General features: G+C 36.5%; 2 protein-coding genes across 2 annotated transcripts in view; both read right to left on the bottom strand.

Moving 5' to 3' along the window:
* LOC107756605 (signal-induced proliferation-associated 1-like protein 1) overlaps positions 1-1,937 on the bottom strand; it is a 103,176-nt gene extending 101,239 nt beyond the window's left edge. Inside the window, exon 1 of the mRNA XM_016573790.1 lies at positions 1,635-1,937. The gene's annotated coding sequence lies outside the window, so the exon portion shown is untranslated. The remainder of the gene's footprint in view (positions 1-1,634) is intronic.
* Positions 1,938-8,995: 7,058 nt separating this feature from the next.
* LOC107756574 (ras-related protein Rab-15-like) lies at positions 8,996-18,164 on the bottom strand. Its single transcript, XM_016573744.1, has 8 exons — positions 18,087-18,164; positions 16,981-17,226; positions 11,335-11,395; positions 11,196-11,256; positions 10,968-11,045; positions 10,138-10,227; positions 9,925-9,990; positions 8,996-9,738 (listed from the first exon to the last, which is right to left on the bottom strand). The coding sequence occupies exons 2-8, from the start codon at positions 17,102-17,104 to the stop codon at positions 9,580-9,582; spliced, it is 639 nt and encodes a 212-aa protein (XP_016429230.1). The 5' UTR covers positions 17,105-17,226; positions 18,087-18,164; the 3' UTR covers positions 8,996-9,579.
* Between the last annotated feature and the right edge of the window lie 243 nt (positions 18,165-18,407).

Raw genomic sequence — 18,407 nt, 5'->3', positions numbered from 1 at the left:
GCACCAAGACTACACAAAAATAGTGGCAGGTCTGTCAAAGGACACGGCAACATCAACATCTCAAGGACATGATGATACCAACACAAAGTTCCACCTTGGTCATTTTTAAGATCTGATGGTCTGCATCTTCCATACAATAGGCATTTCCTGGGTTTCTTCTGCGAGGTGTATTTGGAGTTTCAGCGCGAGAGCGCCCTCTGGCCTTTGGATGGAGATTTACTGCTGATCACAGAACCGTGCTTCACTGAAAGATACGCATGACAATCGCAGCTTCTGTGGAATCGCGATCTCGATTCCATTTCGATTTATCGTGCAGCCCTACATCTAAAGTTAAAAAGGGAATGCTCGAAAGCACTTCAATCAGGGACCTGCTCTTCAAATCCACCCCCAGACAAACTGCATTTAGAGCCTGGCCAATACACAGTGAGGACACATCACCCACACAAAGAAGAAAAGACATGCAAATGACAAATCAGCGAAGCCCTTACAGGGAGAAAACAGGGAGAGTGAAGGGCCATTAGTCAACCTACAACACAGACCTCACAATTTTGATGTGACAAAATGTTATGCATAACAAATGCAATGCAATCTACAGCCCAGTGACTCCTCCAGTTGGACACCTGATATCATTCTCAGCTAATGCAGTGGATTCCATAGATATTCAATTCCATAGATAGCGTCCGGAATGAGCCTGTGATGGCCAAAAATGCTGCTAGGTAGGCAGCGGACTAGTTTTTGAGACACAGCCTTTGTTCTCAAATAGATAGATAGATGATAGATAGATTCAAAACTTCTCAGATAATTTGTGATTAATAAGGATTTTTTTAAATTAATTCTATAGAGATTGCACTTAAAAAGCATCAACTACATGAAGAAATGTATATTGGCATGGCTAGAAAAAAAAATTACATTACATTATTTCCATTACTTTTCCAGGCCTCGAAATCACACTAAAATTTCACTACAATTTTCCAGGGTCATAAGAACTAAAAAGACGTGCTCACATGCAAGAATTCAAGTGTTACAAAAGTAGCCTATCTCTGAATTATTTACCAGTGAACCATAACCAAGTAACACCCCACTTAATACGGAAAAACACAGGAGTCCGATTTATGTATTTTCATGAGTTGCAATCCATATTATTAAATTCCCTTTTTGACTGATGCAATAATGACTAAATGTGCCATGCACAATCCACGTTGATGAAGTTGCTGGGCTGTCAAGCTGTAATCGGCCGTGTTTTTGTGATCTTCCCACATCTGGAGTTAAGACCAAAACTCTTCAACTAACGTTATAGCCGCACCATTTCCACCTTGCGCTGTCTTGTTTATCAGATTGAGACCAAATAAACACGACACATAGGACTACGGGTTTACATTCCGACTGCTATCAGTTTATCAAAATATGGTCGCGTTCACGGCAACTTTCTGATCGAATCTTGTTTTCCTCTGAAGATCAGGTGAGTCGAGATCATGCGTTAACCGTCGCAACTCGCTCGAGAGATAAAACGAGCATTTTAGCGCGTACAAAGACACGCTTTCTTCGAAATAACCATAGTGGACCCCTTTACAGATATAAAAGCACGGTCCGGAGTTGGCATGCACAGTTAAATCACAGACATCTTACGAACTCACCTTCTTCCCTCTCGCTGCTCTCGTGCGGTCTCTTCTTCTCCCACAAAATCTTCCGATAAAAGTCCGACACGAGCGTCTCTCCGCCTCGTAATAATCGCCAGCTGAGTGCAGTCTATGTGCGGCCCTTATTCCTGCTGTTTTCCAGTGTGTCGCGGGAGAATTTTCACTGTATTGTTGTATCTACAGTACCGTTGGCCCCAGCGTCTCGTTCACAATTATTCAACTTCGAAGTTCATACAAAAGTTGCAGCTCCGACTCGCGCTGCAGCTGCTGATGAGGTCACTTGGCTTCGCTTAAAGGAATCTCGCGATAGCTGCGAGCAGCTAGAGGGGAGCGTGGTTTGGAGGCTTATTTGTATCTCTGGGAATGGGCCCCCTACGGACAGGGTTGCCGTAGCAACAAAGCAATTTATGTGCTGCACGGTTATCACGCGACTGGTATTCTGTTGTCTTGGACAAGAGTAGCAGGGTTGACCTGTAGGCTGGCTACAACATGTGCTTTGCTAAACCTGTGTCTTGTTATTTGGGTAGCATTTGAGACATGTTTTATTCTAAGCATAATGGTTAACACTTGATTACTAGTAAGAACAGTTAGTGTTTTACCTCATTTGCCAAACCTTCTCCAGTTTATCCAGTTGAACATTTATAAATACTTACCAAATAGTGCCTAAGAACTGTAAACACCAGCAGCAAGTAGTGTGTGAAAAACAAGAAATGTGTTTATTTTTAGACAATAGTCCTTATTAAAATCAATACCATCACAAGTTGTTTTTACCATCAAAAAAATGTCTGAATATAAACCCAAATCAAAGGCATTTTATCCTATGTTTTACACAAACTGCCAGTTTTATGTCTATAATTTCATTCAGCAGTGGATGACTATTCTAACCCTCTAACTCTAGCACTCTCTATTCTAATTGTATTCTTACTACTTGTCTTCTATTAAAAAAACACTTGACCCTCTAACACTTGCACTCTCTATTCTATTTCTATTCTATTCTTACTACTTGTCTACGACAATACACTAGCTATTGTTTATGGTTAAGGCTCTGATAACTTGCCATAGTAACCTTTCTTTTTCTTTTGTTGTCAGTGACCACTAACTGGTGTTATATAGTATGTAAATGATATAAGGTGCATGCTTAAATGTAACTAAAAAATAATAGTAATAAAGAGCACATACAATCCAAAATGTAATGTCCTCATTGAACACATGGGAGGAGGTTAATCTCTATGAAATGAGTGCACTAGATTCCATGCATACTATTTTGTGAGAAGCTCCATTAACAAACAACATGCTGTTCTTGAGAATTAACACAGCTGCTAAATTTCAGGGAAAGAGAGAAAAAAAAGAAAAATAGGGAGTTTGCAAGGATTATAAACACAGTGCACAAACAGAAATCATAATGTCGAACAGGTTCCTACCATCTGACCATTTCTTCTAAATTATTTAGGAATGTCTTTGTCCCATTTGTGCGATCAATACTTGATGCCCCCTACATGTTGACCACACAATTGCATGTGTGACCTCACATAGGAATGTCTTGTCAGGGATGCTAGGGGAACAGGACGAATGGTCCCATTCATTTAGCTCCACTCAAGCGATGCAGATACACTAATACAGAATGACATGCAGAAAGGTGACAAGTTGTTGCTGAGTACACAGGGTCTTTGTGTGACCCAGTGAGAAGCACAGTGTAGTAGCGTGTGAGGCCTTCAAAATGGCTGATGCGTTAGTTAGTCTAAGCGATTAACACAATGTAGCATACAATTAAGATAGCCCATGTTATTTATTGTTCATATTTGTGTTATTATATCATAGAATCAGCAAAGTAATTACCAAATGCCCACAGAGAGAGATTAATGACTGTCAGTTCTATTCACTATGTGTGTTCCAAGACATTATTAGCATTTCCCTCAGAGAAGCATAAAATCCTAATGCAAGTTAGTAATTGCAGTTGCATTAAGAAATCATGATTATATTTTCATAGATGCTCAGTGCACATAAGCAGTGTGGAGTATGAAATTGGAGATATCTGTGCTGAACGTTTCTTCTGGTACTCTGCGATTCACAATGACTCAGTCAATATCCTAAGGCACTTCCCTGGCTGCTTACCAACTGACTCCAGGCCGAAAACAACGCAGGCACATTCAGTGTTTAACCCACTGAAAAAGTACATTTGTTTTATTTCTTCATCTGTGGAGTTATCAAAAAGGAAAATGTATAATTCTACATCATAGAATTTCAAATGGTATTTCATATAATGTTTGACAGCTCATGTGAAATGTAAATCGTATTGAATTTTGTAATATATATTTATCATATTCATTATTGAACAAAATATGCATATTTTCAATTATATATATATATATATATGTATATATGTGTGTGTGTGGGTTTGTGCATGTGTTCTATATTTTAACAATATTCATATTATTTATTGTAATATATTTTGCATTATAAATATGTTAGTCAGACAGACAGAGAGATAGACAGATAGATTATCATATCATATTATTTACTGAATATATAAATAAATATATATATGTATCTGTCTATCTATAGCATATATATATAATGAACAATATTTATGACAATAAATTATATTACAGTATATACTGCACATTATATATGTTTAAAATATTTCAATTTATTGTATATCAGAATTATTTAATATATAAATAAATATATATCTGTATCTGTCTATTTATAACGTAATATATAGAATGAACAATATTTAAATTTATATATATATATATATATATGTGTGTGTGTATGGCAAAATGTATATTGAATAAATTATGTTATATATTTTTACAATACATATTGCGCATTATATATAATGTTTAGGTATAGATAGATAGATAGATAGATAGATCATTTATTGCAATAAATATCAGCCTAACAGTAAGGTAAATCAATAACACCAAATGTACATTTAGTTCAAGATCAAGCAGCCTTCTCTCAGCCTTTTTCATCATCTTCGAGCAGGTATAAAGGAGGGATGAGAAGGCAGAATAGAAAGAGTCTGAATGCTGTGAAGTTCTCTCAGGGTGCTTAGCATTCCACATTGCGCACCTCCAGAGCTCAGAGAGCCAGCGTGACTCACTCTGGTGTGAAAGCAATGTGGCGAGGTGGGAGGATGACAACACAGTGCTTAGCAGAAGTGTCCTGAAGCTGGACCCCCCCTCTCCTCACCAAACGCCCCCGCTGCATGCGCATGCACCCCAAAAATAATACTAAAGCACATCTTGTTTCTCTCTTTGTCTCTCTCTTTAGGATGCATTGGTTTAATTCTCTCAATGCCTGGCAAGTTTTTGTTCTGAGCAAATCACTGATTAAAAGAGGATAGGTGAGAGCCAATAGGATGGAAGTATTTGATTATGGCATGACAGGATTATCCAGGAAAGGAAATCTGAGGGGTGCTAAGAGCTGTTTTTGAAGCTCTCCCTGTCTTCCAAAATTAGCTTGATCCCGGATCCAAACCTCAGAATACTGACAATGGGGATGGAGAAAAAAAGGTCAAATCTACAGTAGCTGGATCTACTCAAGAATGTGAGCCAAATGTGTTCTTATGTAATCTTCAGACTTTGGCTGTTCTTACATGATAACTGCCATTATATTATCTAAGTTAGCCCTTTATTTTTTAACATCTTGATACTTCATCATGTCGTGTCAGGGCTTGAGGTCCCTCATGCAATTAGACAGTCGATGAGACCTTGTGAGATGTAAAAAGTCAAATTATTCAGCTCAGACTTTTCATTATAGCAACACTATAGGGAGCTCTTTCACTTGGCCCACTCTGTCTCTCAGAGATGACACATAATATAGAGCCATCGTCAACAGAACACACTGTGACACCTGAATAGATTTACAAACTTTACAAATGCATCCTCTGCACACAATACACATTTAAATGAAGTATTTGTATAAAAGGCAAATACATTTACATTTACATTTAGACATTTAGCAGACGCTTTTATCCAAAGCGACTTACAATTGGGGGATACATAAAGCGATTCTTCTTAAAAGAGGCAAACAGATACAGGAAGTGCTTGTAATACCAAGTTTTTAGACATTGTTCAAATAAGTACACGCTAGAAAGAGAAGGAATAGATAAAGAGAGAGATTTTTTTTTTTTTTATGATGATGAAGTCAAGTAGCTTCGAAAGAGATGAGTTTTCAGCTGTCGCTTGAAAATGGTCAGGGATTCAGCATTCCGGATAGGGGTGGGAAGATCGTTCCACCAGCCAGGAATGGTGAACGAGAATGTTCTGGAAAGTGATTTTGAGCCTCTCTGTGATGGTACCACGAGGCGTCGCTCACTAGCGGATCTCAGACTTCTGGAGGGGATGTAGATTCGTAGTAGGGAGTGGAAGTAGGCGGGTGCTGAGCCTGTGGCTGTTCTATATGCAAGCATCAATGTCTTGAACTTGATTCGAGCCGCAACCGGTAGCCAGTGCAAGGAGATAAAGAGAGGTGTAACATGGGCTCTTTTGGGCTCACTGAAGACCAGTCGTGCCGCTGCATTCTGAATCATTTGTAGAGGTTTGATTGTGCTTGATGGAAGTCCAGCCAGAAGAGCATTGCAGTAGTCCAGCCTAGAAATGACAAGGGCCTGGACAAGAAGTTGTGCAGCATGCTCCGTTAGAAAGGGCCTGATCTTTCTGATGTTGTGCAATGCAAACCTGCAAGATCGAGCGGAGTTAGTCTAAATAGCAGAGTTAGGCAAATCAATGAGCCTTTTAGTAGAATATGAAAACATTTGTGCGTTCATGTGAGCCAAACAGGCTCCAACAATATTAATGAAGACAAATGTTTGTTATTGTAATAGATGCACATGAATGTGAAATATTGCATTACTATTTTACATCAGTCATTGTCATTTGAGAGTGTGGGGTGACAAAAAATATTGCCTTTTGCACACAGACAGTTCACCCAAAAATGAAAATTCTGTCATTATTTATTCACCCTCATGTCATTCCAAGCCTGTATGACTTACTTTCTTCTGTAGAACAGAATAGAAAATATATTGTAGTGTATTCGTTCCATGCAATTAAAGTTACATTCATAGTATGGACACTTGCTAACAATTGTTTAGTTCATGTTAGCTCAGGTCTATTAAATAATATAAAAAAGAAAACTGTTGATTTACATAATCTGTTGTAAATGCTGAAATTAACGATTAACTAAGATTAATAAATGCCTTGGAAGTATTTTTCATTGTTATTTTATGTTAACTAATGTAGTTAACTATACCAAATGGAACCTTATTGTAAAGTGCTACCAATATATTAAACAGAAGAAATATAATAGGGAATGTAGTTAGATCATAACATTTAGATAATTGTATTGTGTAATATATTTACACTGTAATTGTTGCATTGATTTATGCGTATTACTTACAAATTAGCTGCAAACATGAGCTTGTGCCACAAAATTTGCTTAAATTAGTGCTCTATCTGTCCAAGCTTCATCCAGCTGTGTACGGCCTTGAGAGAGAGAGAGAGAGATCTGCTTTGCTACAAAATGCACAAGCAGAATATTTTGTTTCAGAGTATTTTTAAAGTACCATTAATAATCAGTTGCATCAACAAATTCTTATTCTGAGAAAAAAAAACATCATGACCTTGATAAAATTAAGCAAATGAGCTGACTTCATTATCAAAATACTTCACAAATGCTGAAGGATATTTCCCAGTTCCGAGCATTACATAAAACCGCAAACACATTCTTCTTCCCCTGTTGTTACCCCCAAGTGTGTTTTATGATGCATAACTACATTTCACTACACGGATTTCAGCTTTGCACAACTGCCTCCTGGTGTTCACTTGTGGTGTTGCACTTACAGAGACTTCTGTAAGTATCTCCAAATTCCTCATTAAAAAAATTACCTGTTTATTCGTAACTACTTGACCCCTAAACAGAATCACAAGAGTACAGTTTTTATATAAATAACCACATACGCATTTACATTTCTCAGATTTTTTTCATGGACATATTTCATGAAACAACTTCTCAGATAAGACAGGTAAACATATCAGCATTATTCAAGAGTTCATTTAAGTCAACATAGTACAATACCGCTTGCACATATAAATGCTGCAACAGTGTAATATACATTGAATCATTAGCAATACAACCCATGTCAATGCAGCGATGCACATCGGCATCAAATGCTGGTTCAGTTCAGTCTGCATACATTTCACTCAAGTTCTACGTGTAAGATGTTGATTTAAGCAGGAGAAAAATATTATTCGGTGTGCTGTTATGAAAGTTAAACCACATCAATTCCAGAATCATTTATAGAGTAAAAGTTGAAACATTCCAACTATTCTAATCAGGTAAATAGTGATTATTGATTGAAAAAGAGAGCTTGATGTAATATTGGTGTAAAATACCACATTAAATTATAATATCTGAGTCAATTTTAAGCAATAACCTCAGATTGATGAGATAAAAACCATTGCATTCCTTTACAATCAAAGTGGACCAGAACTGATAAGTAGCATGTTTAGTGACTTTTTTTTTTTTTACGGTGCTTTTACAGAAAAGAAGCGTGTATTGTTACACTGACATGAGAAGCTTCATCAATTCATCACTCAAGAATAAATGTATTACCTTGAAAGAGCATTCATTGGTCAAGTATAGGTGCATTGAAGGTTTTAGTATTCAAAAAAATTATAGAAAGCCAAATCAGATCTGAATATATTCACATGAAGTCCCATAGCAAACCACAAGAAAGAATATACGTTAACAAGGGCGCTCCAGCCATACAACCATGTTGAAGGAACAGTTCATCCTAAAATGAAGATTTGCTTAAGATTTACTCTCATGTCATTCAAGATGTAGACAAATTAGTTTTTTAAAATTGGATTAGATTTGGAGAAATGTAGCATTACATCACTCGCTCAACTGTGGATCCTCTGCAGTGAATGGGCGCCGTCAAAATGAGAGTTTAAACAGCTGATAAAAACATCACAATAATCCACATGACTCTAGTCCACCAATTAATGTCTTGTGAAGTGGAAAGCTGTGTTTGTAATAAACAAATCCAGCAAGACACTATCCATAATATTGCTTTCTCTGAATCGAGAGAAATATGCACAGATCAAGCACTGTTCACAAGAGAAAACAGTCCAAAACAGTTCTAAACAAATGTGTTGGTGTATTTTGTTGTGAGAAGACAACAGCAGATGGAATTTTAGTATGGATTATGGAACTTTAGTTTAAAGTTAAAATACCTTGATGATGGATTTGTTTCTTATAAACGCAGCGTTTCACTTCACAAGACATTAATTGATGGACTGGAGTCGTGTTGATTACTTGTGGATTATTGTGATGTTTTTATCTGCTGTTTGGACTCTCATTCTGACGGCACCCATTCACTGCAGAGGATCCACTGGTCAGCAAGTGGTGCTAAATTAAAAGTAAACAGTAATGCTAAATTTCTCCTTGTTCTGATGAAGAAACAAAGTCATCGACATACGGCCTGAGGGTGAGTAAATATTCAGCACATTTTCATTTTTGGGTGCACTATTCCTTTGAATAAACCATTTCATCAATGTTGTCTTACACTTTAATCAACTTGTTTTTTATATTTGTAAAATTGAATATAACTGACTGACTCTGAATGTGTGGCTTGAATGAGCATAACTAAATAATGTACAATTGCACTGCAGTGCCCTTTTGATTTCGTTTTTCAAACTAAGAAAAAACTGAAAAATATTCTTAATACACAAGTATTCTGTAATGTTCCATCTTAATTTATAGTAAGTATAAAATAAATAATGAATAATAAATAATATTCATGAGAATCAGCAGGAAATAAGCCATTAAACACTGTTTAACAAGAACGTTCAATTTTGCAAAATGATATTCAAAACGTAAATGTAACATAAATATGGAAATCAACTGAAAAAAGTAGTCATGTCACTTCCTGTCCTCAGCACCAGCAGGACTTATGGGTGCCGTCACTAACATTACACAATCCTTCCTGCTCCTCCAAAACAGCCAGATTGAACTGGTCATTCATGGATCCTCCCAACAAATCAAGATCCTTCTTATTGGCTTGTAAGACTAATTCAGCCAATCGGGTGAAAGACTGTAATTGAAAAAACACGGAAAGGAAAATAAAAAACCTGATTAGCTGTAGATTATAAAAATGTACAAACAAAATGATCAGACGGTTGCACAGATTCACCATTCTTCAAATATTTAAAAAACAAAACAAAAACAAAAATACAGAAATACTGCAGAGAAAAAAAAAATCACGCAGACAACATTGTACCTCTGTAATGTTGTGGTTGGTAAAGGCACTTGTCTCAAAAAAGTCCATTCCATAAGCCTGGGCAAGCTGGAGCAAAAAAGATGAAGATGTCTGAAGAAAGTCTTTAACCTCAGACATCAGATATTAGGTTTGTCACATGACAGAGTAAATGTGGAGTAAATGGCACTATGAATGAAAGATGAAGTGCACAGGAGGGAAGTATTATTTATTTACCTTATTTCCCTGTTCTGTAGCTACTTGTCTCTTCTGTTCTTCATCAGACTTGTTCCCAACAAGTATCTTCTGCACTTTCTCAGGGGCGTACTGATCAGAGACAGAACAGACGAGAAGAGAGACTCAACAGAGGCGAATGGATGGAGCAGAAACAGACAAATATGATATGCGACATAGAATTCATATAACAAAAGTGCTCCGGTTCAAGTAACAACAATAATCACCGATATTGGTTTAGTACAATTTCTGTGTTTATATCAAGTTTTCCTTTGTCCTCTAGTGGGAAAACATGGTGGCAGTGTTTTAAACGTAATATACGAATCATACAGTGGGGTCCAAAAGTCCACAATGAACATTTGAGGTTCAAAAATGTATTTCAGTGTTTTATTTATGATAATAATATATAAACAGAACTGTAACTTGAAAAAGGCTAAATAAAATATATATTATTAATATTAATAAAAATAAATAAAAAATGTTTTGGTGCTCTGAAAAAAAAAAAAAAAATGTAGGATTTATAATTAGTCAAACTTAGTAATAAGTAACAAATTTGCTTAGTGTCCCAGAAATAAGTGCAAAATCTTAAATATTACGGATTTATTTTCACATCATAATGCTTCTTTGTTTTACTTTTTCCTAAATCCCAAAACTTTCAGTTGCTGTTAATTAAATTCAATTTTTTATATCCCAGATTTGCACTGACTGTTAGGACCCCACTGTGGATGTAGAGTTAAAGAGAGAACAAGGGGCGGTGGAATTTAAATGAAGAGATATTAATAAGAAGCGGGTTATATTTAGTTTCAGCAAGACAGATATGCTTTAAACTCCACCTCATCTACATCACTGGCCCACTTCATGATGTGCTGGAACGAGCGCTCGCTTGTGATGTCATACACCAGAAAAATGCCCTGTTGATACAGAATCAATTTCAATCCACCCATACATTATAATGAGCGTTTATCAGTGAATTACCACACAATGGACACCAAAAGGCATCTCTATTAGACCTGACTCCTTTATTACATAAGATATGAGTCAGTGAGATGAGTGAAGATCACCTGTGCTCTTCTGTAGTACTGCTTAGTGATGGTCTGATATCTCTCCTGACCTGCTGTGTCCCTGCGTACATACACACAACTGATTAGCACAACCAATGGATCAAACGCTGTTATATCATCAGAGAAAAATCAAACATACCATATCTGTATTCGTACTTTAATGCCATCTATCTCCAAGGTCTTCATTTTGAAATCGACACCTGGGGTAAAAAAAAAAAAATTCAAATGACTTTAAAATGAAAAAAGCACTCTTTGTGTGGTTAGTGGCACAACTCATCTGTTAAACTATCTTTAGGCTCAAAGCCAAATCTAAATGAAATCGTTTGGTAGAATCAGTGTTCTCATGAAGTTTACTGAACCATTCAAATCAGACTCATAAAAAGGCAGTGAAGTAATAAAGAATAGGAAAGAAGCCAGTAGCCCCTCACTGCAGAACACAAGATCCAGGGGGCGTGGTTTGATCCACATCTAGGGGGTGGGGATTGGTAGGTTTAGGGGTGGAGATTGGTTGGTTTAGGGGTGGAGATGGGTGGGTGTAGGGATCGGGGTGGAGACGGGTAGGTTTAGGTATATGTAAGGTGGGAGGAGTTGGATCTGGATCCAACCTCGCCCCCTGGATCTTGTGATTCTGCAGTGAGGACCATCTCAAAGAAGCAGAAATGGTGACTACAAGAGAGACATGTTGAAAAATTTGCTCGCAATTTAATAGATATTTCTATAAAAGGATATGACATTTTTTATAGAAATATTCTTAGGTCAAGCTTAAGCACTTGCTAGGTTTATTCAGTATATCACTGGCAAGAACATTTACAGGACAGAACCTAAAAGGGTGGAAAATGGAAATAAGGAATTAGCTCACATGGAGTTGACTTAGATTTTTTTTATTTCTATTTAAATTCATTGTTAATACTTGATCTCTGTTCACCTCATTTTGATATTGTGATTACGAAAAAATAATTCACCTGATTTCTTCCATTAAAAATTATGAGTTTAATATTTGATTCTGTTTATTTAGAGACATATGAAGTGAACATGAAAGTGTACTATATATTAGGAACGACGTGTTCTTGTAAGGTGTGAAACCATAATAAGAAATAGAGCCCTGAAAGAAAGCACCTCTCTATTAAACATGAGGCAGGCAAGAAAATAAAGCCACAGCAAAACTACAATGATAAATGAGTATCTGTCAATAAGGTCCACTGCGAGACATTGCAGCTCCCGGAAGAGCTGTTCTTCTAGGAAGATCCATTCTCAATAACAATTATGACTCCAAGACAACAGTAGTCGGTTGTCTCTGTAATGTTTAACATGCCCTGTCAGCAATGTGATTTAAAAAAAAAAGGATTAATCACCAAATTTCTTTCTTAGAGAGACAACTTAGACAGCTTGTATACAGGTCTTCATATCAAACATTTTCCCCCCCCAAAAGATTCAATTCAATGACTGGAACCAGATGGCATCTCACGCACAACAAAGTGCAAGCACAAGAAATACTAAAATAAGACATGAGTACAAAACCATCTTGAATACAGTTGAGTGCCATCCACAGAGCTCCATAGCCTCCTCTTTATTAAACTGCATGAAATAAAGCAGTAGTGTTAGTGCCCTCAGCTTCCACACAGGGACAAACAGAAAGGTCATCAAGGTCCACTGAATTGGTTGGCCTGGGGCAAAGGAAAATAATGAAAGAGCTGCCCTTCCCGTCCTCTCTTCCAGAATCTCGGGCAGTGAAAGGACAACAACAATGCTGTGAAATACTACAACAATAAAAGAAAAACCAAACCAACCTCACATAAAGTGATGTAAATAACTGTAATCCTTTTCTCATTAAAAAAATAAAAAATATGCACTCAAATGAGATGAAGACACCAGTGAAATCGCAAAACAGTGAAATAGTCTATTAAAATCTGTTTTGTTTTACAGAGTGTGTCCCTTCATTGGAGCGGCCATGTTGGATCACATGACAAGCTACTCACTGTACCTTGGTAACTTAAAAACTTAAGTTCACCGAAAAAATTAACCATGGTTGATTGCGAATAGCACATTTCAGTATCATCATCATTCTAAAAGTATTGCTTTTGGGTGATGTCGCAACATCCCATATCAGTCAGTGTGACATAAACCAAAAATTAATGAGTGCACCTTTAAGAACTTTTAGGTCAGATTTCCTCCATATTCTCAAGGGCACTTCTGATGGCTTTTTGATTTGATAAACCAGCTTTCATCCAAAACCCTTTTATTTTAATCAATACTATGCAGGGGTGTAAAAGTACTGAGAACAGTACACACACACTACACTACTTGGTGAAAGTAAAAGTATTTAAAGTTGAAAAATGAAACACTTTTCTAAGCCATTTTTTTCTAAGTTTTTTAGAGATTTTCTCATTTTAGTATTTTTGATGCAAAAAGAAAGAAACCTGTCTAAAATGGCTATTTTCTCATTGTTCTGCCTATGTAAAACTCATAAAGCAGAAGTTAAAGTAAACCAATATCCTGAAACCTGTTACCTGAATGATTTTAAATTAACGATTTTACAGTGGTTGGCATTTGAATATAGCAATTTTTAGACTACCGTGTTCACACTTAACATCCATCTACAGAGATGGCTATCATAAAAAGACATTACTTTACATCAAATTTCATGTGTCTGAAAGGGATAGTTCACCCTAAAATGGACATTCTGACATAATTTAATCACCCTGGTCTTTCAAAGTCACATTAGGATAAAGAAAAACACTATTTTTATTTTTAATAATTGAAAAAATATTTAAGTTGTACTTTTTAGTCAACATAAAGAATATTTTGAAAAGTAAAAAGCTATTTTTTTTACCTTGTAAATGTAACTTGTGGTATGTTTACATGACAACTATGTACTACAAATGGAAAAGTTTTTCCTTTGCATTTGTGAAGTTTCACGTACAGAAAACAATGTTGTCAAAACGATCCCAAATCACACGGACCTGAGAAAATGACTAAAGATGCTGTATTATGCATGCCAGGCCAGTAGTTGGCGATGTCACTTTGCAAAGAAACATTACACGCATGTGAAAATACCTATAGACTGAACACGTAATACGCATGCACATGATGCCACCGTTTTCACAAATTCACATTTTTATAGTTTACACGGAGACGAAAACAGAATAATCTTGAAAAACTTGCACTTTGAAACCCGTTTTCAAACATTTGGGTTTTCAGGCCCCCAAAACGCTGTTGTTTTGTAAATGAAAGGCCAAAACATATTAAATGTTTTCAGTTCTTAGTTGATGTCGGTGTCATGTAAATGAGTAACTGAGCCAAAGTACAAATCGGTTTTAACAGAACTCAAGTAAAGCACAGATTCCCCAAAAACATATTAAAGCATAGTAGTGAAATACTTCTTACCTCTGATAATGTAAGGTTTCTGAGCACCAAAAATATAAAGACAATTAAAGCAGACCTTTAAATGAATGGCCATTTGACAGACGGTAATGAGAGTATTAAACTTGTCACAGTGTGCCAGAGCTGAACAATTGAATCATCACTTTGACACTTTCCTTCTGAGACAGAGGCTAATTGGAAATGGAAATAATTTTAACAAGACAACAGACAGATATGCTATGGTGATTATCACATACAAATTTAAACACAAATCCAATTTCTCTAGTGTTGACAGCATCATAAACAATTGACTAGAGAAAGCAATGAAATAGAAATGGAGATCATATCTTGTTGTATTTGCTATCCTCGAACTGATCAATCAACAGCTGCTTTCTATAGCAAGAATAATTTAGCATAACAGCATGTTGCCTCGAGGCAAATAGATAACCATTAGCTAATGCTTCAAATGATCTGTCAGACCACACAGATATCTCTTCCACTGTGAATAACTTTTCAGTACAGCGCTAAGGTCTTTGATAGCCTAGTATCATAATATATATGGGTCATAGCCCTGCGGACTAGAGCGTATTGAACCATTTTTTAGGGCAAGACACCAGCCATCTCTCAAGACAGTCAGACTAAATCTTTTATCTCCTGCAGTTAAAGACTGTTCTGTATCACATCACTACTTAACCAAAAGAGATCCATCCCAGCATATTAAATAAACAGTAGCGGGACAGGCTGCAGGAATGAGTCAGGTCTTCAAATTCCTTATTGATTTGGGGGGATATAATCATCAGGAACGCTAGGAGGGTGTTATGAATCCTATGCCTGATTTCTTGATATTATTTTCTCCCCTAGAAACACCAAGAAAGCTACACAACAGAGCATACCCTGAACTTTTGCTAAATAACAGCCTGACATTCACTCCACAGTCCACACCTAATGAAGCATGTGATTTAATTGGGGGATAACATTTTTGGTACGGGTTCAGCAGCTCAAATGCTTCATTAAAGGAATAGTTCACCCAAAATGTGAATTTTGTAAGCATTTATTCACCCTCACATCTTTTGAAACATACATTTTTTATTCTGTGGAACACAAACGAAGATTTTACACAATGACATAGATTTCACAGTTCACACAAAAATAACAATTTAATCATTATTTACTCACCCTAGTATCATTCCAAACCCATTTGACTTTCTTCCTTCTGTGGACCACAAACTTAGATATTTAGCTAAATGTCCAAGCTGCTAGTTTCCATACAATGAAATTGCATGGGGACAGTTGTGGTCATCATTCATGTTCATTGTATGGAAAAGACTAAAGAGCAGCTAGGACATTCTGCTAGATAGCTACTTTCATGGTTTCCAAGGCAGCAAAAAGGTTTGGAAAGGCAAGTAAACAGTGACTATTTATTTTTATTTTTTGGGTGAACTATCCTTTTAAAAGATCTTTATACATATATAAGCATCTAGTTTACCTTTATACATAAGCATAACAAAATAGGTAAAATTAATAAGTGAAGTATTAAGAATGGGTTTGTGGTTAAAAATAAGTAAGTGTCCTTATACATATTAGCATATGAAAAATATAAAATTATGTATTTCTGGAAACTGTTGTAAAATAATCTCTGTTCATCCTCTTCAAGTGAGTAAATTGGTTGTTGTCAGGACGTAATGTCAGCCCACTGGGAAAATGTCCCACTAGACCAAGAGCACACTATATATGAACACCAAAATGAGAGGTTTATGAAAAGCATTTTAAGAACCAAATTTAGTTTTTCATAACATCCAATCAACCAAAATAATAATAATAATAAAAAGATCCCTATGTTGGTAGTGCTTGAATGCTTAGTGATAAAATGGTCCTTTTAGAGAAAACAGTTTTTAGAGATTGCAATAAAAATCTTTCCATATTTCTTACAGCGGAGACCAAAACTTACAATTGAATTAAACCTGATTTCCATTTCATATCAATATAGTACTTGTATAAAACAGCAAGTGTGAGTTGGAATGGCTGACAGAACACTTTTATGCATCTTTTATTGAAAATGCATGCAATAACATAGATCTGTACTTTTAGTGTCCTCACTGCCATTCATGCAACCTATGATTTTATATTAATTTATCTTACTGCATTTTTATTATCTATAACAGGACGATCTAAAACAAACACTACTGGGTTTGTGACAACTGCAGAAATGCAACATTTTAAGACTTCACACACAGATACAGTCAGGCATCTCAGAAAGAACTAGAAGAGGTTGTGTGAATGCATCTCACTATGTGGTATAATTCTCAAGCCATTTTTTTCACGGCTTATAGACTACAATGACCCAGCGCTGCTATGGGTTTTCTTATCGGTATGTGCTGTTTGTTTTGCAACTCTTTGAATGGATGCATGAAAGTAACACTCTTACCGATGGTGGAAATGTGAGAGGGATGAAATTCATTGTCCGTGAATCTGCATAACAAACAGGTTTTGCCGACACCGGAGTCTCCGAGAAGCAGGAGTCTAAACAGCACATCATACTGTTTGGCCATGGTGTCTTATGGTCACAATTAAAGGAACTCAGCGTCGGGTTTCCATGTCCACCCTCTTCACAGTATCATCTTCTCGCTTGTTCCATCGACCGGTCCGTGCTCCGTGCCGATTTCCCGAATGACTGTGTAGATAAAGCAGGAGTCGATGTAAGCAGAAATCAGTCAGGAACGCTGATGTGGTGGGTGCGGTGGGCTACAGAACGCTCTCTGTGCGTTTCGCCGACATCCTTCACACCTCAGGAAATGGGTGGAGATTATGGGCACGCAGCATCATTATTTTGATACTGATATTAGCCTAATTGTATATATGCCAGGCATGGGCGTAGCTTGTGGGGGGGCCAGGGGGGCCTGGCTCCCCCATAGCGATTTAAGAATTGTACTATTTATTTATAAAGTTTTTTTCTATGAAGTAAAAATGCATATAATGCAGTTAATAATACATGTAAAAGTGAATACGTACATTTTAAATTGTTATTGTAAGTAAATTAATAAATCAAAACAAAAACAGTGGATGAGTAATTCACTCCTTGATTTGCTTAATAAAAGCCTCCTTTGAGATCGTTTTGACAGACATGTTTATTGTGCATTTTAAACGTGTTTATTGCTAAGTTTAGTGTGACAAAATAGAAGCGCTGCTGTAATTGTAGCCGCAATGTATGTGGTTACCATGACAACCTCACGCACTTGCCACTGCTCTGTGTGAATATGTAGATTTACTATAGCAAAACTAAAATGTGTTTAAAAGTACGTCTGACCAAATCCACCGGTTCGGTTTGGCCCCCCCAAACTCAAACGTCAAGCTACGCCTATGATGCCAGGACCGCGTGGATGAAATACATTTATAGTTGTTTACATTGTAATATCAATATTGTCAAAAATATAAAATAGGGGCAAAAGACATTAAATCCACAATATTATCATTTTATACCGTTATAAATTGATAGTGGATCCGCTTTTTGCCTGTTTACAAAAAAATACTGACCACGCCAAAGGCGTACATCTACATGGGATAATGGTTGTTATAATTAGCGATGCCCGATTCGTGACCGAATCGTTCTTTTGTGTCGAATCTTTTCGATGAATCCGTTGAATCGGTTCAAAAACCGGACCGAATGATTCGTTTACGTATCGAATTGAATGCTTCTTGAATCACTTGAACCGAGAACTGCCATTTGAGACACGTCCGACATAGAATTGACTTTAATATGTGGAATTTTATTAAAACGTGCAAACGTTTTTTCAGCCAAAATATGAAAATTAATTTTAGAATTGTTTAATGTAAACATAGGTTATATTTAGGTTC

Source organism: Sinocyclocheilus rhinocerous, unplaced genomic scaffold (genome assembly GCF_001515625.1).
Source record: "Sinocyclocheilus rhinocerous isolate Xijiao unplaced genomic scaffold, SAMN03320098_v1.1 scaffold683, whole genome shotgun sequence".
NCBI classification, from domain to species: domain Eukaryota; kingdom Metazoa; phylum Chordata; class Actinopteri; order Cypriniformes; family Cyprinidae; genus Sinocyclocheilus; species Sinocyclocheilus rhinocerous.
Note: the sequence above shows the minus strand (reverse complement) of the source record. Positions and strands in the feature narration are given on the sequence as shown.

What these genes read in the sequence shown, in the direction of transcription:
- LOC107756574 (XM_016573744.1), bottom strand. Translation starts at nt 17,104, where the DNA reads ATGGCCAAACAGTATGATGTGCTGTTTAGACTCCTGCTTCTCGGAGAC. An exon ending in AGTACTACAGAAGAGCACAG is followed by an intron (nt 11,046 to 11,195) that starts GTGATCTTCACT and finishes CTGTATCAACAG; the next exon opens with GGCATTTTTCTGGTGTATGA. An exon ending in GGGCCAGTGATGTAGATGAG is followed by an intron (nt 10,228 to 10,967) that starts GTGGAGTTTAAA and finishes GTCTCTGATCAG; the next exon opens with TACGCCCCTGAGAAAGTGCA.